The sequence below is a fragment of the Seriola lalandi genome, unplaced genomic scaffold (assembly GCF_002814215.2).
Source record: "Seriola lalandi dorsalis isolate HSWRI2012SDOR001 ecotype SW California unplaced genomic scaffold, Sedor1 jcf7180002054130, whole genome shotgun sequence".
NCBI lineage: Eukaryota > Metazoa > Chordata > Actinopteri > Carangiformes > Carangidae > Seriola > Seriola lalandi.
The window spans coordinates 65,342-90,014 of NW_019524683.1; the positions used below are offsets into that span (position 1 = coordinate 65,342).

Sequence of the window (24,673 nt, forward strand, 5' to 3'; positions counted from 1 at the left end):
ACACACACACACACACACACACACTTTTCTCTCTTCCTTGAGCTGTAAGAGACGGTTTGAGTGTCTAACGTCTCTGCCAGTCGCTCGTTTTCTGTCCACAGTGTTTGTGTGACATCACGTCTCCCCACCTTCAATCCACTGTCTCTTCTCATTTCTCTCACTCAGACTTCCACTGAGTTTGAAGATCTCATTGCCAGTCTAAAGATCTCTGCGGGAAGCCAGCAGACCCCACCTCCTCCTGCTCTTCCACCGGCACCCACCAGCCAGTCAGACGGCCCTCTGTCTCCGCAGTCCTTCGCCATGGTGAGTACAGGAGGCACAGACTGCTCGAGTGTGAGTCTTGTAGCATATGACATAAAGAGCTGACAGGAGTCTGACAGGAGGAGAACATCATGGCTTCAGAAAATACTTTTTGCTCTTCATTTATCTCTTTAAATCCTGAAGAAAGCGCATGTGTGTATCGTCATTTCATCCGTGTCCGGTGTTTGCATCCTTGGGTCTCTATGACAGATCAGGATTATTGAACTTAGTTTGTGCTTTTGGTTGTTGCTGTAGAAGGGAACCCTGGTACTGAAGGAGATGCTGAAGATTGACGGTGCTGGATCAGGAAGTCCCTCCTTCCAGGACACCGCCCCCTCTGGAGGTCAGCAGGGGAACAGGAGACGATCATCCAAGAAACTAGGTAAGTGACTGACCACCGCAACACAGGCTACTGCGACCAGATATATAAACCAAGGAAGAGTTTCTATACACAGCTGGAACCATACTTTCAATCATTTTCATCCCGTTTCTCTTCGTCCAGCGGCAAAGATGAACGTCCCCCACGGTGACTCGGTCGCATTAACTTCTCCTGCATCAGCCGCCTCCACCAACACTGTGCTGAGCAGCAAGGTGTCAGAGCTGGCGTGCGTCTGTGTGGGGTTAGGCATGGCACCGCCCGACTTCAGCTATATAGGCAACAGACAGGTAGTACAGCGTGTTTTATATTCGTCTTTCACAGCATTACAGTGGCTTCAGGAAGTATTCACACCATGTTTTCACTTTGACATTATGAGTTATTGGTTGTAGATTGTTATTATTGTTATCTGACAGATTTTGCACAAAATGATTGTTTTAATTTATAAATTTCCTTTTTTCCCCACAATTCTTTGGTCAGTGTTTCCTGGACATTTGCACTAAAAACCTTTGTGTCACCACAGGGTCTCGTCGTGTGTCAGGTGAAGCTGTCCAATGGGTTGATGGTTCACGGTCCACAGTGCCAGTCAGAAAATGATGCCAAGGAGAAAGCTGCCTTCTTTGCCCTCCAAAGACTGGTACAGTACACACACACACACACACACACACACACATATTAGTCCATGAGAGAGTGTGAGAGAATGCATGCTAGCAATGATCAGTGGAGTGTGTGAGTCATCTTAGTTTGATCTAAATAAATCAGAATGTGTTTTTATATTAATTATAATTATATCGAATCATGGACATGTAACTTTCTGGATAGTGGCTCATAGGTTTATATGGATCCCATTAATTAATCGCAGATACAGTTTCCTATCAAATAATCCATCAGTCCCTGATTAGTGAGTGTCTAGACAAAGAAAAACCCCTGCAACTGTTCCAAGTAGAAAGAAATATTAATGGTTAAACAGGTTGACAAACAGTGTGTGATCATTCTGGATAACACTGACAATTATTCATCAGATTTACAACCAGAGCTTCTGTCTGTTTCCTCCTGTGCGTCTGTAGAACTCAGTGGGATCAGGCTTCCCCCTCCCACCTCCTCTATACCCAGGAGTGGGTCAGATACGACCTCCACCCATGGGAGCCATGAACCCGGTCTTCAACCAACAAGGTCAGTCTTCCCTTCCTTATATTTTAGTCATATGTTGTACATCATCTCTTTGAGGGCAATAGTTACAGAGTAGTTACCCGGCCTGTACCTCATATCTCCAATTCCTTGGTCGCTGTTTGTGGCATTGCCCAAAATTTAAATTTAAGTTTAAATCTGTTGCTCTGCACTTCATTCTTTTACCCTTCATTTTACTTTTTCTGTCTCAAGAGTTCATTTCAGACTTCTTTAGATCTGCCCATGTTAATATTTTGAACATTTTATATGCTGTTTTCTAATGCTCTGTTTGTTTTTTTTCCCAGGTGGCTTGCTGTTGCCCCACCAGGGTTACGCTCCTCCCCCTCTGTGGGGAATGGCGCTGCCTCCGCACCACCAGAACCAACCCTTTTATGGAGCAGCAGGAACCTTCCCTGGCGCCGCCCGCCCCCAGCCCGCTACAACATTGCCCATCGGCTCACACAACCAGTTCATCCCGCTACAGGTAAACACACACACACACACACACACACACACAAAGGATGAATAATCGTAAAGGTGTGTGGCTGTTGCAGTCATGCTGTTGTCATGGTAACCCACCTCTCACAGGTGACCAAGAAGCGGGTCTCAGCCAATAAGAAGAACCAGGAAACTCGAGAATTTTACAGCGCCGCCCACACCGTGGCCAGGAACCAATCACAGAGGGCCAAGAACCCGACCTCTGACCAATCACACTTTCAGAGTGAACCACTGAGCGGTAAAGCCGACCAGCCACGCCAACACGCCGCCAACAGCGACCCCTGTTCGTCCAGCGCCAGCCTAGCAGATGCCATTTCCACGATGACAGCGGCCCCGCACACGCCCCCTCGACAAAACAACCCGTCAACAGGCCACACCCCTGGCTCCGCCTCCAAGAGGAAGCACAGGAAGCTGGCTGTCAACTTCGAGGCGGCTAAAGTCTCAGAGTGATGAGCTGGGGTTTGTGAGTGAGTGAGTGTGTGTGTGTGAGGACAGAGGTGTGTGTGTAGTGTTTTTAAGTTACTGTTTCAACGCCTGACTCGGGATCTCTGATCAAAGTTTCTGTTCGCTCAACATTAAAACATTGAAAGCAGCTTCAACTGAAACAAGGAAACAGAGGAAACTTTCTCCTCTTGTTTTACGCATCTGCCTCTAAACACATTTCTTAATTATCCACCATGTGACTGAACTCCATCGCCCCTCTGTTGCTCACTCAGTGTTGTCGTTGTAAACGTCTGTCAAACCTATCTATTGTAGTTGTAAACTCCCTCTGAGATGTTGCCTTCTTAAGTTTTTTTCTTTGTGTGTCCAGAGTGATCCTACAGGTTTCTGTAGACTAAACGTACTGTGGTGAAAAGGAAGGGTGCATTCTGGGATGCAGCCATACGTCCTCTTTTTCTTTTTCGGAGTAAAAGAGGTTACTATTGTGGACCAGAATTCCTCTTTGAAACATGTAAAGGAAAGCTAAGATTTATTTCAGCTTGCAGTTTTATTTTTTATGGGTCCTAATTACTAATGAAATAATTGCTGATATCACGAAACATCGCTACAAACATCGAGCAAGGCAACATCCCCTTTTGTCCAGCGAGGCGGCAAATACAAGCACTTAGGCGATCACACTGGTTGTAAAATGGAAACCAGGTTCATCAAATGTTTCTAAGAGAGAAAACGAAGGTGAGCAGTAACATCATTCCCAATTATTGTCCAGTGTAAACATCCATCCACAAAGCTGCTGCTGTAGTTCATGCACTCTCAGTTTTTGTGTGCAGTGAGGGAGTATTAGCAACATTTCAGGTGTGCTCACCTTCAGTTTTCCCTCCAGATACAGCGGTAGTTGATCCCATGATCTGATTTACTGTCTCAGCAAGTTTTGTGAGTACAGCGTCGTATCATAACTGATCCTTTAGACTCCTGAACTTTAGGCTCCCGATATAGAAATGTTGAGATCTCGTGAAGTGAAGCACTGCCTCGGAAGTGCGTCGTCTTCATTTGATATTACATCTGAAACCACCATGTTGAAACATAACACATGGCTCATGTTGGAAAACAGATGATTCAGGCTTTAGTTACTGTAAAATACCTGAGTCAGATTTACAGTTCCTCCACAGATGTTTCTTTTTTGGGTACAACTACAGCCGATAGAAAACAGAAATAAATGTGGTCGGTGTTACTGGATATTTTTATTCTGTTAAGCGTTGCCTTGTACAGGAGACATTATGGTGACAGACTGAGAACGCACGTCTGAATGCTGATTTGTTGAGATCCATCATGCTCCTGGTCACACAGTGCCCTTGATATTTTTGGAAACCCTCTTGAATCAAAAGTTAGATCTTGGTTCTCAGGGACGTGTAGCTGTGGTAGACGCCCTCTTCATACATTAGACTCAGATTTGCACTGCAGTGGCTGCTGCCTGCTCTCTCTCTCTCTCTCTCTCTCTCTCTCTCTCTCTCTCTCTCTCTGAATAATGGTAGACACACTAAGTTATTTACATGGATGTATTTTTAGAAAACTATTGGCCATGTTTTGTTTTTTTTAGGGAGAGTTGGTGCAGAAATAGCAGCCTTCTGTCATGGCTACACTTCTACATACTGCTCACAGTTTATGAATCATTGCAGTCATTTGTATCAAAATACATCTGCTTTTGTCAGGTTTGGATCAGTGGTGTTAATCAGGCCGATATTGATTATCTGTTTTAATGTTTCCCATTTAATTGTGATCATTATTATCACATTATCAAGTTTCACAGCCTTTTATTTCCCTCAGACATTTGCTGCATTTTTATACTTTTTTTTTTTTTTTTATCGTCTGTGAACGACACCTCCAAAATAAAGTCTGAACACATTGAAGAACTGATTGGAATACAGCCCACACCCCCTATATACACACACACACACACACACACACACACACACACACCACCACATATGTGATTACATTGCCACTGCAGAGCTGTTTTACACCAGCACATAACCCAGAGTCTGACTCGACCTACAATAACAACAGTTTTAAAATCTCCAGAGGATTTTTGTATTTTCATTTTATTTTTATGAACTGGACCCTGTGAAGTCCTTATTATTTTAATGCTGCAGTCTACAAACTAATTTGTTAGATTTACCGAGTTCTGTTGGACCTACAGGATCATTTACACTGCCAGACTCTAAAAAACAACTTGATACGAAGTTCAGATTTGTGCTTTTAATTGAAATGTGTCAGGAAATTATGGCTGATTTTACACAGGTGCAGAAAGAAACCAACCTTTTGTGTCTCTTTTCTTGCTCCCACTGAGATTAAACATAGTTTTCTTGTGAATGTGGAAGCTCAACAAGTTTATAATACCCTGTACTTTAGACATTTTAAATGGAAATACATAAATACAAACCAGAAATTTGGATCTTTACTGATTGTGTGAAAATACCTGACTTGTGACAGAAGTCATGTTACAATATTGTTTGTCAGACATTTTCATTTCAATCTGAAACCTTTGTTATTGTTTGTACTCTTAGGGACCTTAAGTGTGTCACTAAGAGGTGTGTGTGGTGTGGGATTGGAGAACCACACACAGCTGGTGACCGATGAGACAGAAAAAAATAAGCGTTGACATAGAGACAACACTTTGTACTATAAGGTTATTTTTGTATCTGTGTAAATGCAGCCGAAGAACATTGTAACCTGCATAACATATACTGATATATTTAAACCATTCATATATTTACATTATGTGTCCACTAAATTGAATATAATCAGTCTCTGAGAGGTTTTTTATTTACATTAAATTTTGGGCTTTATTGTACCCCTCTTTACACTTCTGGATTTGTTTACACATGCAGATAAAATCTCTCCATTTTAAAGATCTTTTTTTGTGTTTTTTATGTTCGAGCTATGGATTTTATGGATACCCTTTTTATAGACATCTTAGGGTCTTTTCTAAGCAATCTGAATAATTATTGTTTGAATAATGTTTGTGGTGAAGCTACAGTGATTGAAGCAGCTGTAGCGATGAGTAAATCATATTTACTTTGTCCTTGTTTTGAGGGACGCAGGCCTATAGTATGTTATACATGTTCTTTTTAAGGCTGATCTCTGTCTTAACACCGACCCTGGGACTCAAGTCTATAAGGCTCTGGTGCAATAAGGGGAGGTTTTAAAACATTTTGGAAATTGAAGCACACCTGTTGTATATCTGTTGTTTTTTTTTTTGTTGTTGTTGTTGTTGTTGTTGTTTTTTTTTTTTTGGAAATAATTCTCAATATTAAAAGATAATGACTTGCTGTTTTGATTCAGGAATGTGCTGTACATATCCATTTAATAAAGTGAATCTTTTTGTTAAAATATGGCTGCTTCTTTTTAATACCAGAAACTGTTTTCTCACTGCCACTTCTCTTTTTCCCAGAACTCATTGCGGTGTGATGGGCTGAACTCACACCTGTAGATATTAGGCCTTAAAAAAAAAAAACGGTATTTTTTTGTGGGGGGGGGCGTGTCTGTTTGTTTGATTGATCAGATGACGAGGCAGGCTGGGTGGTCGAGCTTGGGTCGCGTGCTGATCGTATTGAATCAGTTAAATTTCTATTATTTTTCTCAATATTTGTCGGTGGAGGAGGAAGTTTTGCACTCACAGTTTTGTTGTATTTTCTTTAGTTTTAGTGAGTTTTCGGTTCACAGTAATTATGGCTCGTTCTTCGGCTCTAACAGACTGGAGAGAAGCTGATAAACAGTTTTTATTTCAGTAAGTAAATGTTTATTTTCTGAACGTCCTACAGTTTTAATGATTATGATGCTCCTAAAAGGTAATGCAGTTTTATCTCATTAACTTATTTTCTGTCTCCTCTTCTCGCTGGTATCTTGTTGTATTGAGTTCAATACACAATGTATAATAGCACATTATCTTGTGGGGGTTTGTCATTTAATACTGTGAATTCATACACAGGAGTCCTCAACTGAAGCAGGTATTCACGCACCTGTCCTGACAGCTGGTATATGTGTGTGATTAACTGTGATCCACCATGTCTGAACTAAAGTGTTTGTCTTTTACTGTCATTCAAAGGAATCCACACTGAAAACTGAATGACTGGTGCCCACAGAAGGAGGACCTCATGTATGGACAAAGGAGACTGCACGGACATCCTTAGTTCTCAAATGGGCTGCGATGATGATGATGGTGATGATGATGATGCCAGAAAACCACTTCAGTTCAGCTTCCTCTGCTGAGAAGACAGACCAGCTGTTTAGACAGTTGTTATGTGCCGGTCAGAACTTGCCTGCTTTAGTTCCTGTCTGCTCCAAAGCCTCGAATGATGTCACTTCCTCTCTGTGATGTCAGTTAAAAGCAACAATACATTGTTTATAGACAAAACATGTTAATGTGATGGGTGGTAAATCAAAATGAGGGACACACACAAATCATTACATTTTTACAAAAAAGTATGTTTTTATTAAAAAAAAATCTTATGTAAATAGGGACACACATATAATCCTGACAATAATAAAGGTTTGATAAAAAACAACATTAATGGTGATATTTTTTGATACAAATGTCAAGTTGTTCATGTTCTAAGGAAAAATGGCTAAAATTTTGTAACTGACGACTGTAACGTGAGATTGTATGGAGCCAGTAGACCGAGAATACACGTCGATCGGTTCACCTAATGTAACCACTTTACATTAAGTTTTAGGAGATTAGTCATGATTGAAAGTGAACTAGGTCTTTACATTTGTCAGGAGATTTCAGCATCCCTCTGTCTTCATCAGGACCTGAGCCAGTACAGGTGTAATACCGCCTCCACCTGTCTCACCAACAGCTGAGAGTCCAGACAGTGAGGAGGGTCCAGGTGAGTAACATGCTGTCATTCACTTTTAAAAGTAAGACTTGTCTATACCACTGTGATTAAACAGACCCGCAGTGTAAACATGTTCATACTGCTGATTCTTTATAGTATATCCATATTTGTATTGCTGCATTTGTTGGTTATATAGTGTGTGTACATTGAATTCTTATCATACCTCTAGTTGTTTACTCTTCATTTACTTGCATTTAAATGTCATAATATTCATACTGTATTTTTGCTTATTCATATCTATCTTCACAATTTAATATACACACACAACAGATCTAACATGTTTGATTATAAAGAACTTGTATGATCTAAAGGAATTGTCTTATCGCATGTTTGTCTGTATCAGGACCAGAAGTCCAGTCTAATCACCAGTGATGGACCAGCACCAGCCTTCTCTTCTGCATCTGGCCTCATCAATCATCAACCACATTACATCAACACCTTGAGGTATCATCCCTGCACATGACAGATATTTTCTATACTGTGATCTTTTGCACATCCCCTAATCAATAGCTTTTGCACATCTTGCCCAGCAGGAGTTTTGTCATTCTAAAACACTTTTGTACATAGTTTTGTAGGATTGTTTTCATTGTTTTATTCATATTTTCTTTAATATATGTATCGATGTATATTTATGTTTGACTGTTGCAGTATTTTGGATACTAATTGGATACTACACCAAGCCAAATATCTTGTAAGATAAAACCTGCTTGGCAATAAACCTTATTTTCTGAGTCCGCCTTTGTGGTGATGTCATCATCCTGTCCTCATGCTGCTATATCCTGCCAAGGACCACCCATGTGTCCTGCAGTATCCCCTTGCCTTCATAAATCTCAAGTGTATGACACTGAGGTTACAAGTATTTAGATCCTATTTTCACACCTGATTTTAAATTCTACTTGTGACCTCAGTGTCACACACTTGCAGGAATTTTGAGCACCACATTTTAGTTTTGTGCTTTGCATGTGTAGATAGACAGAAGCTCTTCCTCTTTCAGTGTTTGTGTGTGTGTGTGTCTTCTTCACATGTACATGCATCATTTGTTCAGATTTAGTCATAAAGTCTTGTTTTTATTACAGTATATGGTAAATGAAGTTTAAATGGATGATTGATACATCTTTTATCTTCTGAAGTCCTTAGAATGCTTCAAAAACATTTCATAGTCAAGAGGAGCTGCTTATGTCCTTATTTTTCCTTTTGTGTTTTTATAGACATGGCAGAATCCACCTCGGGCCAGAACCACGCCTTGCCCAGCAAGAAACGGTAAGTCATGCACATTACTCCACCCCAAACATTTAGGCTCAAATCACTCAATTCATTTCTGTTAAAAGCAGTTTGTATTTTGTGTAATTGCATTTCCACACAGGTCATAGTTAAATGTTTAAGATGAGTTAAAATGATATTCTGTTTATTACATTGAAGTTATTGTCATATCAAATGCATCAGAAAACAATGTGGTTGTGATTATTAATATTTGGCTTGAATATTAAAATACTTGTTTGGAAACTTGCTGTGTCTGATTTGTTGTTAAGGAAACAAAACTGTTGCTACTGTAACTATATGTACCTAGGCTCAAATTAGGGTCAAAATGATTTTGAGCTTGTGAAGTGATGTTCAAAAATAATTCCAATGTTTGTAGTTGTAAATCAACCTTTGTAAACCTGTGAAATAAATCTGCAGGAAAAATCCAAGTTTGCGTATGTTAAACAATTGCGCTTGTGTCAGAGAGATTTGTATTTGTTGAAAGTCTGAATCAAAACTGCACAAATGATCAGTGATGAGGTTGAACAAAGACACTGTAAATGAAGAAATGGATTTGTTTCTCTCTCTCTCTCTCTCTCTCTCTCTCTCTCTCTCTCATAGCTTGTGATCAAGTATATTGTGTATTATCATTTCATTCAAACATAAATTTCACTTTTGGTCCAAAACCTTTTTCCTCAAGCCAGTGCCAAGTACTTCCAAGCTCCTGGCATCACCTGCCAGACAGAGCAGGAGGAAGAGCGAGTTGTCTTCCCTCCCAGAGACCAGGACAGGCAGCCCAGGTGTTCTGGGAAAGAGTCTCTAGAGGTGAGATTCACTTCAAATATCACAGTGTTGGAAAAATTGTGATACTTTATGATTGACATAACCATCTTAAAGGGAAACTGTATTATCCTGAATAGAACTTTCCATTATTGTGTTTACGTTTAAGACAGGTGTTGTCCGAGAGGAGCGCAGTGACCTTTGCTGTTCCTCCCGGCCACTACACCCAAACATTAGCTATGATAAGGCTCTATCATGTTTAGTCTCATTTCAGCAACAATGCAGGGTCTCATGTATTCTTTATATAAAATTCTGTGTGAATCTTTCATCCGTTGAACATTTGCATTGAAAGCTCTTGAGTGTAACTTGTTCCCTTGCTGCAAGAATAAATATCCTACTCTTGTAATTTTCAGACGGTGTTCCTGAGTTTTATTTGATAATTTTCCTAACACACAGTTTCCTCTAATGAATATCAGATCTATATTAACACACACTGCGCTCTGATCTTATCTTTCAGCTGTCTTCAGCTGCCTGATGGAGGCCATTTGCAACCAGCTCTGGCGTCTTCACCCGGTGGCCACGTGGTCCAGAGCGACCGTGAGGACTCGGTGGTCATTCGTTCTCAAAGATTATGTGGCCATTAGAGAGACGGTGCTGGCCAGCCAGAGGTTGATGGCTCAGAACCAACATCCAGCTCTTTGAATTGACTCAGTGGTAAGAGTTTGTCATAAAGCTGTTGGTGTGTAGTAATGTGTTCTGTGATTTATCTTTTAATGGAAGCTGAAAGTCCTAAAACAGTCTGTTTGTGTTTGTGTTCCAGGTGCTGACCAGACTCATTGGTCCAGGTGGGACAAGGACAGCCCTTTAACTTCAGTGTCCTGGAGGAGCAGCCTGGGCCCTCCAGCAGGGGTCTGCCTCCTCCTCCTCATCCAGGGGCCCCTCATCCAGTGCTGTTGGCCCCCCCCCACTCCAGCGCCGCTCCCCGCTTCTGTTCGGCCACCTCCTCTGCCTGTACCCAGGACCGGAGCCTACGGCCGGCAGCCGACATCATACGTCCACAGCAAGTGTATCCAACCCAGAAGGTTTGACACTGACCTCACTCACATTGCAGGTGTGTCACACTGTGTGACTGTTGGTGGAAAGACTGTGGAGGGAATAGATGAAGAGAAGACAGGAGTAAAACTTTTTCTATCTTCATTCATAACCTTTAATTGAAATTCTTTATAATTATTATATTTCATTTGTTGCAGTTGGAGTGGTGTTGGTGTCAGCTGATGTCTCATGATGATGTCAGTCCAGTGTTCCCTCTCTTTTAGCTCTGTGTTTGATCTCCACCAGCTCCTGAGGGAAATCTGTCTCTTCAGCTTCTTAATGCTCCACTATGTTCAGCAGCTGCTCTCGGACCGTGTCTGTCTGCTGTTTGCTGCTGAGAGGTTGTGGACAGTGGCTACGGCCGAAAAAGTGTATATATATTTAAAGATGACAAAGACGGTAACTGAATCATTGTTAATTTACTGCACAGTTCTTTTTTCTTTTGTTTTAATTATATTCTTAAATTGCATTCACGATTGCTTAGTGTAAAGACTGGACATTGACTGTTTCCCTGCTAAAAATGTTGTAAATGAGGCGTCGAGTAGCGTCACCTGAGGACCGAAAGACTGTATAATCTTGTCCGATCAGTCTTTTCACTTACATGTGAACAGGTTCGTTCCAGGTCAGTATGAATCATTATTCATCAGCCAGATTAAATATTTATAGTTCAACATTTTATTTTATTGTTATCATTACCAGTATCCTGGAAACAGTGACACAGTTAATGTTTTCAAATGACAAAAACAACAAATTAACGTGTAGTTGTGCTCACATTTGTACTACTTTAAGGAATAAGTGCCAACAGCTTGAATTTCCAGCTGTACCTCCTGGAAGGACTCAATAGATGGAACCAGGACCGTGAAGCTGCATCTCTGGCAGTCGACCCTCCCTCCCTGCTCAGCTACTCAGGACACCTTGTTCACTGCATGAACGCACAGTGTCAGGGTGCTTGGAAGGAAGCTTGTCCCCTCCTTTCAGCCACCTGCTGTTTACACTAGTTAGTTTTAGCTTTCAGTTATGATGACGCTATTTGTTATATCCATTAAATAGAATAATCTTTTTTTATGAATTTTGCGAAAGCTTATTTTCCTCTCTCTATTATTGTCTTGTCTGTCCCAGGGGAGCTAATAGGTATAGATTACCTATTCCGTCAGACTGGAAAGGCCTTGCAGGATGTACATCCTGACTCAGAGGAGACTAATCAGATGCTGGAGGATGTCTACACTATTGTTCCCCAGCTTCAGATTCAAACTGCTGTAGTCATAGACTGTATATAAAAAGGGACGTAGTCTACGGGTCTACTGAAAACTGATTGACTGGTGCCAACAGAAGGAGGACCTCATGTATGGACAAAGGAGACTGCACGGACATCATTAGTTCTCAAATGGGCTGCGATGATGATGGTGATGATGATGATGTCAGAAAACCACTTCAGTTCAGCTTCTTCCTCTGATGAGAAGACAGACCAGCTGTTTAGACATTTTCTATGTGCTGGTCAGAACTTGCCTGCTTTAGTTCCTGTCTGCTCCAAAGCCTCAAATGATGTCACTTCCTCTTTGTGATGTTTTATAGACATGTGTGACGGGTGGTAGATCAAAATGAGGGACACACACGAATCATTACATTTCTACAGAAAAAAGCATGTTTTTATTTATTTATTTTTTAAATCTTATTTTTATAGAGACACACATATAATCCTGACAATAATAAAGATTTGATAAGAAACATTACATTTATTGGTGTTATTTTAGATACAAATGTCAAGTTGTTGAATACAGACCTGAAAATTGCCATGTTCTAAGGAAAAATGGCTTAAAATAGTATGTTAGTTTTTATAAATAGTATTTTGTCATTTAACATCATGGCAAAAGTACCTGACTTAATGGTTTTAAGATTTGGAAACACACTTTTGCACATTTTTGTGCCTTATGCATCTCATCAAGTTTTGTGGAATAGGTGGAAATGGTAATGGCCTATATCAAGAGATTCGGCTACATTCAGGGAACATGTGGCTGTAAAGTTTTTGAATGTACAATGTGGGAGTTACTGGCCAAAACACCCTTTGATTATAGCAGCACCTGCTCGTGGATGTGTGGACCATTCTATACCACCCCTGATAATTTCACTTACATAACTTTTACGGTGCAGTACCACATTTATCAACGGAAAAATAAAAATAATATTGAAAATCTGAGTGATTACTGTAGGAGTCGCAACTTGGGCATGGACTCCTAATTATCTTTATTTATGAATCGCTTTTCTAAAGGGATGTTACAAAGTGTTTCACGCAGAGCAGCAGGATAAGACAGGCAGGTCATACAAGGCAACAGAGTTAATTCAAGCATTCATAAATAGAATAAGTGTCTTTATATTATAGTGCAAATAAAACTAGAAGCAGTGTCACCAGCAAGACAGTAATGAAAACAAAATAAAAAAAATCAATGAAGCCATAAATATTTTAAAATCAAGCAACCCGTCAGTCAGCAATAAAATCAATAAAAATAGAACAAATTACACTTTCGCTAGTAAAAGTGCAATTCATTAAAATCAAGTCAAAGTCAATAAAACAAAATATTAATATTATTAAGTGAGATGGCTCCTCCGATATCTATACATAGTGTGTTCCACAGCTTCGGGGAGTAATTGATAAAGGCTGATGAGTGTCAGTGTTCTTGGAGGTGTAGTTTACTGTATCGTTAGTCAGGGAGCTAACAATATAACTTGGTCGTAGCTCATTAAAGCTTTGTGTATATGGAGGAGAACGAGTTTTGAATGAGCTGAAGTGGTTTTCAGGAGCCAAGATTGTTTAGAAATGTCATGTGGAAATGAACTATAATACAAAAATATGGCTATAATTACAAAATATACAGTACAATAATCATTCTACATGGTGGGACTGCAACATGAAACAATACTGTAAAAGCATCTGATTCTACATAGGTTCAGCCTTGAGACCATTTAGTGTGAATCTACAGCTATGTTGTCATAAACAGAACTGATCTGCAGTCAGTTTGGGTTCACAATATCTAAATAAATAAAAGAGAGCAGATAAAGTCCAGGTGGAGGAGGTGGAGGAGTCTCAGTGTGTCTGCAGAGAGTGTGTAGAAGGGCGGAGCAGCAGCGGAGCAGTCCAGATTCACTGATGATGATCTAGAGGAACACACAGGGATGATGGTGGACTGAACGTGTGTCTGACAGTGGAGCTGTTCTCAGATCAGTTCAGGCTACAGCACTGAGAGTCAAGAGTCTCAGAGTGAAGCTCTCCTCTCCACTCTATTACCTCCCAGTAACATGGCCCAGTCGGCGCCTCGACCACTCACATTTAAAAAGACCATCGCTTCCATCTGTTGAGAGAAGACAACCGAGGTGATAAATCCGTGTTCACGGAGACTCGCTTCATCAGCTGGCAGTCAGTGATGCAGCACATTCAGCATGAGGAGCAGCAGGGACTTCAGTCCTGCTCAGACCGGAAGTGGAGCAGCCGAGGAGCGTAGATTGCTTCCTTTCAGCTCTCATGTTACCGTGCTGGAGTGAACACACTGAGCTGGAAGCTCACAGACCTGCAGAGACTTTTAGCATCAAGTCTGTTCACTCATGTCCACGGCGGAAATAGCAGCTGCTGAGAGTCATGAAGGTTTCATTACTGCAGTTAAGTGATGGATTTACTGATGTTGCATTTAAAAGTCATTGTGTGTCTGTGGGATTTGAACATTCGATTGGTTTTTGAGATATAAGTAAAACTTATAAACTCCAATCACAAGTGGTAGATTGCGTAATGTTAGCCACTGGCTGAGGTCACTAGGTGGACTGCGGTCCAGGTCCAGACCCAGATGCTGTCCTCCCTGGACCTGGACCTATAAGCTATAAATTATTGACAATTATTCAATTTTGAGTGTTTTCTGTTTTATCCGGTGAGGCTTTTCTAGTTTTTGCGCCACAGGTCACATGATGCTACTCAGCTAATCATTGCAACTCGAGTGAGTGAGATACTACACAGTAACTGTATTTACTACAATATTACTGAAGCAGCATGGACTGACTCCAACCCTTTACTGACCTCAGATTCTCCAGAAAACCTTGCAGCAGCGTCAATCCTGAATCCTGATCCTTGTTTCCTTTCAGGTCCAGTTCTTTCAGACGGGAGGGGTTGGACTTCAGAGCTGAGGCCAGAGAAGCACAGCTGATCTCTGACAAACTGCAGTCCACCAATCTGAATTAAGAATAAAACATGTGACTTTAGGAAACAAAGTTCCTGCTCGAAACTGTTCAGTGTTTCAGAATCTGTTCAGAGAGTGTTTGTCGGTGTGGAAAAAAAAGTTTCATGTATTTTAAACAGTGAAGGTTTTTTCTGGTTAAATGATGGTTTTAAATCTGTGGCTCAATATTAATCTGCCACATTAACTGAATTAAACAGCCAGTAAAGATACTCGCTGTGGATCTGGTCTGCCTCATACCTGCCTAATGTCTGCAGTTTAGGATGATCAATACTTTCACATCATATTCATCTCAGCACAGAGCTAAAAAAATGGTGTCTGACCTCAGAGTCTCCAGTCTACAGTCTGCATGCCCCAGAACACCACAGAGCTCCTTCACTCCTGAATCCTGCAGCTTGTTGTGACTCAGGTCCAGTTCTCTCAGATGGGACGGGTTGGACTTCAGAGCTGAGGCCAGGAAACCATAGCTGATCTCTGACAAACTGCAGTCCATCAATCTGAATGAAGACAAAGAAGACAAAGCTTGAAACTGTTCAACACCTGTGTAAATATCACACATCATAAAGCAAATACTGACAAGATATTTCTTACTGTCTTAGTCTTGTGGAATATTATGTTTGTTATTATTTGAAGAAATAAAAGGGTAAATTAAAGGTGAGACTGAAATACTTATAAAATAAAAAGTGATTCAGCAAGTGTTGGATTTTAAATGTTACATTAAATATCTTTTAAATATGAAGTTCAACAAGATGCTGAGTGTGAAAATTGTGACATTAAAACCAAGATCAACTTGACAGTTTGAAAGAAATGTTTGAAAGTGTTAACTTGAGGTTTAAAATCAAATATGTAATATAGTTTGAAATCATTGTTTTCACACTTACAATGCCAGCACTTTCATTTTTTCAGTGTTACAAAAGTCTGTCTTCAGAGTTTAGAAGCTGGAGACAGTCAGCACATTGAATCAGAGATTACATTACTGTCATGTCTCTTTCGTTCAAAGCAACTTAAACATTAGCAAACTTCCTTTTTTTTAATTTTTTTTTTAAGAGATCAAAACCTCCACACACCCTTCTGATGTCAGATTAGCGAGTCTGTGTCCACATCCTTTCAGCAGTGTGAACACGTGTCCTGGGCCACAGTGAAGGACCGCCTACTCTACTGACGTCCTCTGACACATTCTGATTAGTCCCAACACAGTTTCATAATGAACGGAAAAAATGTAGTATTTCACCACGACTTTCACATCATATTCATCTCAGCAAAGAACTAAAAAAATGGTGTCTGACCTCAGAGTCTCCAGTCTACAGTCTGGATTCCCCAGAACACCACAGAGCTCCTTCAGGTCTGAATCCTGCAGGTTGTTGTGACTCAGGTCCAGTTCTCTCAGATGGGACGGGTTGGACTTCAGAGCTGAGGCCAGAGACGCACAGCTGATCTCTGACAAACTGCAGTCCATCAATCTAAATAAAGAATAAAACATGTGACTTTAGAAGACAAAGTTCCTGCACATTTCTGAGTGCGACAGGCTGCAAGGGGTCGAATGGTGTAACGAGGAAGGGGACAGCACTTTGTGACACTTTGAGATCAGTAAAACATGTGGCGTGCAATCGTGGGTTTGGGACTTCTGATTTTCCATTCTTTATTCCCTTTGATCGCTCGTTCGTAAACAAAATAATAATCACATCTGTTGAAAGCAGACTTGGAATTTATCATCATGTCATCATAGGACAGATAACTACACACAGTTCTGGTTCTGAATCACAGTGAGTTCTGTGTTTATACTGACTGACTGATGATTCATTTCATGCAGTGGTGACGACATTTAATAAACAGGGTGTTTGGTCTGAGTATCTGCATGGGTTTCACTTTAGTCACATGACTTCATAAAGGAAATACTGAATATGAATTTGTTAATGTCAGTGTGGAAAAAAAGTTTCATGTGTTTTAAACAGTGAAGGTTTTTTTTTCTTGTTAAATGAAGGTTGAAAACCTTAATTTAATCTCTGGCAAAGAGTTCTTTGCTAGCTATAAAACAACTTTTGGGGTTCCCCAAGGATGGATTTTAGGGCCACTACTTTTTAATCTGTGTATGTTCCCACTTGGTAGTGTCATCAGGAAACGCTGTCTCTTTCCTTAGCTGTGCTGATGACACATATCTTTAAATGCAAACTTAAAACTGCTTGAGCCTGGTTTTAAAATGTTTCATGCTTATTACTTTATACTAATTATTTATTTATTTTGTTTTCATGTTTTCAAATGTTCTATTTCCTCACATCAATTTTATGTGTCATTATCTTTTATTTGTTTTATCTAATAAGATTTAATTTTTTATTTATATCTGATTGATTGATTGTTGTTATAAATGTAAGTGAATTCTATCTGTTGTTTAGTGTCACCACAACTTTCACATCATATTCATCTCAGCACAAAACTAAAGAAATCAAAGTAAAAAAAAAACTACAAATGGTGGCTGACCTCAGAGTCTTCAGTCTACAGTCTGGACTCTCCAGAAAACCACCGAGCTCCTTCACTCCTGAGTCCTGCAGCTTGTTGTGACCCAGCTCAAGATCTTTCAGATGGGAGGGGTTGGACTTCACAGTGGAGACCAGAGAAGCACAGCTGTTCGCTGACAAATTGCAGTAACCCAACCTGAATAAAGAATAAAACAGAGCTAATGAAGTATCAAATGTAGAACTTAAGATGATGGAAACTCCCATCACCTGAAACAACAGGATGCAGGTTAAAAACAGACAAATACAAACAGTGAAAAAGAGCTCTCAATGTTCATAATCTTCATAAAGGATCTAATGTCTAATACATTTGTTTAGGAATAGAAAATTTTTGAGGATTTTGCTATAGTGAAGAACAGTATAATATGTCTGCAGGTTAGTGTCACTATAACTTTCACATCATATTCATCTCTAAACAAAACTAAAAAATGGTGTCTGACCTCAGAGTCTTCAGTCTGCAGTCTGGACTCTCCAGAAAACCACAGAGCTCCTTCAGGTCTGAATCCTGCAGGTTGTTTCCTCTCAGCTCCAGTTCTCTCAGGTGGGAGGGGTTGGACTTCAGAGCTGAGGCCAGAGAAGCACAGCTGATCTTTGACAACCAGCAGGACCTCAATCTGAATAAAGAATAAATCATATAGATAAAAAAAATCATTGATAATCAATCAGATATGTCCAATGATTTTCTCTCTAATATGAGTAAAGTGACTTTGTCCTTCTGTTATTGTGGATCATCATAATGTTGGCCTTCTACAGACATCATCCAGGTGTCACCACAACTTGTTTCTTCATACTCTAACTATTGCACATTCCCCAATCCATATTGCATATTGTACATATTTGTATTATATTTATATCTTTTATAACACTTGCTGTCTGACTGAGCTGGTTCTGATTCTGACAACATTCATACACAATACAAGTCTGTAACTAGAGGATAAATATCAAATCAAAACATGATAGAACATGTTCCGAATGGTTTAAAGTGAAAAACGTTTAACATTTTAAAGCTAGAAGTTGCAGGAACAAAGTAACAGCATTGAATAATGGTCAGATGTGTTTTTGCAGAACATTGTTGATGTCGAAGTGAAGTTGACCTTTGACCTTTTGGATATAAACTGTCATCACTTCATAATTTTATCCTATTAGACATTTGTTTTGAACTGTGTCATAGTTAGCGTATGAATTAATGAGTTATGGCCAAAAACTTGTTTTGTGAGGTCACAGTGACCTTGACCTTTGACCGCCAAATTCTAATCAGTTCATCCTTGACTCCAAGTGAATGTTTGTGCCGCATGTAAAGAAATTCCTTCTAGGACGTCTTGAGATATCACATCCAAAAAAACGTGCTTTTGACCTTTGCTATGGCCTTGACCTTTGACCGCCAAATTCTAATCATGTGATCTACAATAGTGAACTGACCTCAGAGTCTCCAGTCTACAGTCTGGATTCTCCAGAAAACCACAGAGCTCCTTCAGGTCTGAATCCTGCAGCTTGTTGAGACTCAGGTCCAGTTCTCTCAGATGGGAGGGGTTGGACTTCAGAGCTGAGGCCAGAGACGCACAGCTGATCTCTGACAAACTGCAGTTCACCAATCTGTATAAAGAATAAATAATATAGATGAAATCATAAATTAATCAATGACTTCAAAAATCAGAAGCAAAAAACAAGTCTTTCCTGTCTTTCCCGTCAGTGTTTAATATGCAAACTCAAATAACACAATGGCCAAAATCCCACTAAAGATGAATGGAAACAGGTCACTCCCTAAGAGGAGAATCAAAGCATCAAAGTCTCATGGTGAGTTTTCGACTGTTTGCGTCTAGTGCTAGAGACTGCCACATTGCAATTCTCTTGGCTGATTCCAAGTTTCTTTCTAAGAACTATAATTGACAGCTACACAAACATTTCGTAACAATTTCTTTAATGGACAAGTCAATAGTATGTTCATCATACAATTACGAAGTTTAACTGACTAGTATTTCTGGTTCACGATGTTTAATCATTTAGCAGACTAATTGCAAACATCCCTGTTTTTTAATTCATTAGAGCTTTTAAGACTTTACTGAACTGTATGATCAAAAGATCTCCACATACACTCAATGTTTAATTTTCTAAACATAAAAAAGTTAGATGATTCTTAAATAAAGTATGATTCATTTGGGAACAAAAGCTTTTTAAAAACTATAAACTTGCTCTGAATCACTGTGACCTGCCTTCTTTTTGTAATAATTACAACAGAGAGTACTTTCTTCTCCTACAGTCATTTCCAGACCGTTAACTGACCTCAGAGCCTCCAGTCTGCAGTTTGAATTCTCCAGTCCGGTAGACAACAGCTTCACTTCTGAATCCTGCAGGTTGTTGTTGCTCAGGTCCAGCTCTTGCAGATGGGAAGGGCTGGACGTCAGAGCTGAGGCCACGACTTCACAATGAGTCACTGAGAGTCCACAATCAGTAAGTCTGCCGTGACACATATATTACAAAAAGAAAGAGTTTCACATACCCTGTTTTGATTACTTTCTCTTCATCACCGGTTCAACTATTCTTATCTCACTGTGTGTGACGAGAAATATTATACAACAATTGTGGAAATGTCTCGAATGATGATTCATAATGTTAATCACATGTTGACTCACCGAGCCTTTCTGCAGTTCCTCACCGCTGGAACGAGCCTCAGTCGTCCCATCTCTGAGGTGTTGTACTTCTCCAGGTCCAACTCATCCAGAACCTCCTCTGACATCTGCAGCATGTAGGCCAGAGCTGAGCAGTGGATCTCAGACAGTTTCTTCCTTGATCTGTTCTCTGACTTCAGGAACTCTTGGATCTCCTGATGAACTGATTGGTCCTTCATCTCCATCAGACAGTGGAAGATGTTGATGCTTCTGTCAGGAGAGATTGTATCTCTGTTTATCTCCTTCAGGTTGGTGATGGCTCTCTGGATGGTTCCTGGACTGTTCTCTGTCTGACCCAGCAGACCTCCTAAGAGTCTCTGGTTGGAGTCCATAGAGAGGCCGTGAAGGAAGCGGACAAACAGGTCCAGGTGGCCATTTTTACTGTTAAGGGATTTCTCCATGGCTCTTCTAAGAAAAACATCCAGAGATGGGTCACTGTGGTCTTTTTCCAGGTAGTCCTGCAGGATGTTTGTCAGTCTCTTTCTTTCTGTGTAACAGTGGAACATGTAGACTGCAGCCAGAAACTCCTGCACGCTCAGATGAACAAAGCAGTAGACTGGTTTCTGGAAGATCACACTCTCTCTTTTGAAGATCTCAGTACAAAGTCCTGAGTTCACCGAGGCATCTGTGACATCAAGACCACACTGCTCCAGGTCTTCTTGGTAGAACATGATGTTTCCTTTCTCCAGATGTTCAAACGCCAGCCTCCCCAGCTTCAGAAGAACTTGCCCGTCAGCCTCCGTCAGCTCCTGTGGACTCGTCTCACGTCCCTCATGGTACTTGTTCTTCTTCCTCTGTGTCTGAACCAGCAGGAAGTGTGAGAACAGGTCAGTCAGGGTCTGGGGCAGCTCTCCTCTCTGGTCTGTGGTCAACATGTGCTCCAGAACTGTAGCAGTGATCCAGCAGAAGACTGGGACTTGACACATGATGTGGAGGCTCCTGGACGTCTTGATGTGTGAGATGGTTCTGCTGGACAGCTCTTCATCACTGGATCTCCTCCTGAAGTACTCCTCCTTCTGGGCGTCAGTGAAGCCTCGGACTTCTGTTACCCTGTCCACACATGTAGGAGGGATCTGATTGGCTGCTGCGGGTCGGGAAGTTATCCACATGAGAGCTGAGGGAAGCAGATTCCCCCTGATGAGGTTTGTCAGCAGCACGTTGACTGATGACTCCTGTGTGACATCACACACAGACTTCCTGTTGTTGAAATCCAGTGACAGTCTGCTTTCATCCAGGCCGTCAAAGATGAACAGAACTTTACAGACAGCGAGCTGCTCTGCTGTGACCTTCTGTAATGTTGGATGGAAAACATGGAGCAGCCTGAGAAGACTGTACTGCTGATCTCTGATCAGGTTCAGCTCCCTGAACGAAAGCAGAACCAGCAGACCGACATCGTGGTTCTCCAAGCCCTCCGCCCAGTCCAGAGAGAACTTCTGCACCGAGAAGGTTTTTCCAACACCAGCGACGCCGGTCGTCAGAACCACTCTGATGGGTCTCTGCTGGACAGGTAAGGCTTTAAAGATGTCGTGGCACCTGATTGGAGCGTCATGGAGGGTCTTCTTCTGGGAAGTTGTCTCCAGCTGCCTCACCTCATGTTGGGTATTAACCTCTTCACTCTGCCCCTCTGTGATATAGAGCTCAGTGTAGATCCTGTTGAGGAGGGTTTGACTTCCTGTTCCATCAGTTCCTTCAGTCACACGTTCACATCTGCTGCTCAGACTGATCTTATGTTGATGTAAAAGCTCCTGCAGACCACCATCTGCTGAAAGAGAAGAAACAATGTCAGACTAAGGAAAGAGAATCTGGGAATCTGCCGATTACTTTCGTCAGCTACAGAAAAACTAAAGACAAGTTAAGTCAAGGCTTTTAATTTGGCGGTATTTATATTAAAATTAAATCTCAACGCCGTGTTATTTAACAAATAGCACTGTATAAAAAGTTTTTTTTTTTCAGAAATGATGACATCAGCAGACAGGTGTTCAGTCTCACTTTGTTCAGTGCTGGTCTGACTGACTGTCTGCGGTCCAGTTCTTGTTCTGAATCTTTGTCCACACTGGGGACAGGAGAAGTGTCCTGATGAATCAGACTGGTCCCTGTATGAGGTGATGCACTGTCTGCAGAACCGGTGCCCACACCTAGTAGAGACTGGATCCTTCAGGACGTCCTGACACAGAGCACAGAACAACAGCAGCTGCTCCGTAGTAACGCTGCTCTTTGTCCTCTCCCTGTGAAGACATAAATAACTTGTTGACTATTGTTGAAAAATATCCAGATGTGTCTATCACCATGTAGAAGCTCAGATGGTCACAGAGAGCAGTAAGAGTGCAGCTACTCTTCTGTTTGAATTCAGTATTCAGTCTGTAATGAAAATGATTGTTCCTTTGATTTCAACTCTTCTGCTTTGATAAACACTAATTAACTGTTTTCATATTTGTCTTATTAAACATTTAGTGATCTGCCTGGAGTTTGCTATCAATACAAACTCAAGACTTCCTGCAGCTACTTCAAAGTAAAAGCCTTCCTATAAAGGGAGCTGATCATGTCCTCCACTGTTTTACAGTCACTTTGTGCATCTTAGCTTGGGTTACTTAGGTTTTCACCAATGGTAGAAGTGATCTTAAAAAGTGACTGTAAAATTACTGGGAAAGAATAATAATAGGTTTTCTATGGCTGGTGCAGTGGTTAGCACTGTTGCCTCACAACAAGAAGGTTGCAGGTTTGAAACTGACAGCCAGCCGGGACCTTTCTGTATGGAGTTTGCATGTTCTAGTCCAAAGACATGTATAATGGCAAGAAAAAGTCTGTGAACCCTTTGGAATTTCCTATTCATGTATACATGTGTCCTTAAATATGGTCAGATCTTCATCCAAGTTACACTTATAAACAAACACATATCATTGTTTTGTTCTTGTGCATACTGGTATAATAAAGACTAAAACTAGCTGAAAAGCTTCCCCACACTTCAGTGCTTCAGCTGTAGAAACGTGGTAGTGAGCTGTCGCCGGTGCGGAGGCATAAAAATATCATTAGCGGTGGTAATTAAATGAGTTACAACCGAGTTTGTAGAAGTTCTCTTACTTTGTGTCTGAGGCTGCAGGTTCATTACTGAATTCTTCAGGTAAGTGTTTGGACTGGTCACTCTTCATAGACACACAGCTGGATCCTGGAGACTCTGTTCTGTCTTCTTCCTCCACGCAAACACTCATCTTCTGGACTTCAGTCTGTCTGAGAGGGAGAGCAGTAACACATTCAAGAGGCCAAAATCTTCATCTTTAATACATGTTGTATTAACACTCACGCTGCCTCACCCTTCTCTTGTTTCCCTCCCGCTGAGATATCCACTTGGATTTTAAACTGACTGAACACTTTCATTTTCAGTTGCTCCTCCCCGCTCCATTTACACACACACACACACACACACACACCGCTATTCAATCTCCCCCTTTTCTCTCAGTGTCTCTGTATGGACCGAAGTTCATTCCTCCCTCTACATCACACAGTTAGAAAACTTACTTACTGACTTTCTGACAGGAAAATAACAGCTTGTTGTATTTACACTCACGCTGCCTCTGGTTCTGCAGTTTCCTACTCCTACTACTTCCTAATCCTTACCATGCTGTACCGTGAACCGAAACTGAAAACTAGAAACTTGAAAGGTCAACTACACACACACACACACACACACACACACACACACACACACACACACACACACACACACACACACACACACGTACATGCATACCATCAGGCATATACTGTAGATACATGTTCACATACAGTTATGCATGCGTAGGGCAGTAGCCTAAATCGGCCACTGGGTGTCGCAGTTGTGATGTTTATTCCCAGGTGAATCTCGGTTTTGGGTGTAGTTTGGCCGCTGTGGGACACCGTAGTCTTGAGGTGTGTTTCCATAAGGGACGCCATCTTTGTTTAATGTTTTCTTCGTACAAGGTAAGCAGTGTTAACAGCAGCCTGCATCATCTTACAATAACTTCATTTAAACCACACTTCCAGTCTTTCTGTTAAAACTGTGAGTAAACAACATGTAGGTTAACAGTTTGCCATGGCTCTGAGATGTGAGCAGTTGTATTTCCTGTCTTGGGGTTGTTTGTAATATTAGCTAGCCGGCTAGCTTTCTATGCTTCACTGCAGCAGTTGATCAGTGGAAACAGTGTGGGATGTCTGAGCTGGTTGGTTACAGGAAGGCATGTTATTCATCTGCTAGTTACTCAGCAGTTAGTGGTGGCTTCTCTCTCTCTCTCTCTCTCTCTTGCTCGGTGAGTCTTGGATCTCCAGATGAACTTGTTCATCAGAGTGCTGTGTTTTAGTAACATCAGTGCAGAGGATTGTGATGTTAATTACAACTTAAGTGATGTCTGCTGTCGGGGGAAGAGTGAGCTCCTACTTGCAATGCAAACTGGTAAAACGGATCGGTCACATCTCATCTCCGGGTTGGTGCTTCTATAAAAGTGTAGTGCAAACAATCTGTACA

The 24,673-nt window shown here is 41.0% G+C and overlaps 2 protein-coding genes and 1 pseudogene across 3 annotated transcripts in view; 1 reads left to right on the forward strand and 2 right to left on the reverse strand.

Annotated features, from left to right (window-relative positions):
* xrn1 (5'-3' exoribonuclease 1) overlaps positions 1 to 6,169 on the forward strand; it is a 19,375-nt gene extending 13,206 nt beyond the window's left edge. The window contains exons 33-39 of the mRNA XM_087173225.1: positions 62 to 303; positions 556 to 682; positions 803 to 966; positions 1,200 to 1,313; positions 1,744 to 1,849; positions 2,149 to 2,327; positions 2,432 to 6,169. Coding sequence (XP_087029351.1) covers positions 62 to 303; positions 556 to 682; positions 803 to 966; positions 1,200 to 1,313; positions 1,744 to 1,849; positions 2,149 to 2,327; positions 2,432 to 2,791 — 1,292 coding nt within the window. The 3' untranslated portion in view covers positions 2,792 to 6,169. The remainder of the gene's footprint in view (positions 1 to 61; positions 304 to 555; positions 683 to 802; positions 967 to 1,199; positions 1,314 to 1,743; positions 1,850 to 2,148; positions 2,328 to 2,431) is intronic.
* A 6,331-nt stretch (positions 6,170 to 12,500) lies between these two features.
* Positions 12,501 to 20,118, reverse strand: LOC111652961 (uncharacterized; annotated as a pseudogene). Its single transcript, XR_015437076.1, has 9 exons — positions 20,085 to 20,118; positions 19,793 to 19,966; positions 18,932 to 19,105; positions 17,953 to 18,126; positions 17,478 to 17,651; positions 16,289 to 16,462; positions 15,326 to 15,499; positions 14,846 to 14,998; positions 12,501 to 14,132 (listed from the first exon to the last, which is right to left on the reverse strand). The product of XR_015437076.1 is annotated as an uncharacterized LOC111652961 (transcript).
* Positions 20,119 to 20,138: 20 nt separating this feature from the next.
* On the reverse strand, positions 20,139 to 23,408 carry LOC147819288 (protein NLRC3-like). Its single transcript, XM_087173226.1, has 3 exons — positions 23,257 to 23,408; positions 22,168 to 22,403; positions 20,139 to 21,940 (listed from the first exon to the last, which is right to left on the reverse strand). The coding sequence occupies exons 1-3, from the start codon at positions 23,382 to 23,384 to the stop codon at positions 20,139 to 20,141; spliced, it is 2,166 nt and encodes a 721-aa protein (XP_087029352.1). The 5' UTR covers positions 23,385 to 23,408.
* Between the last annotated feature and the right edge of the window lie 1,265 nt (positions 23,409 to 24,673).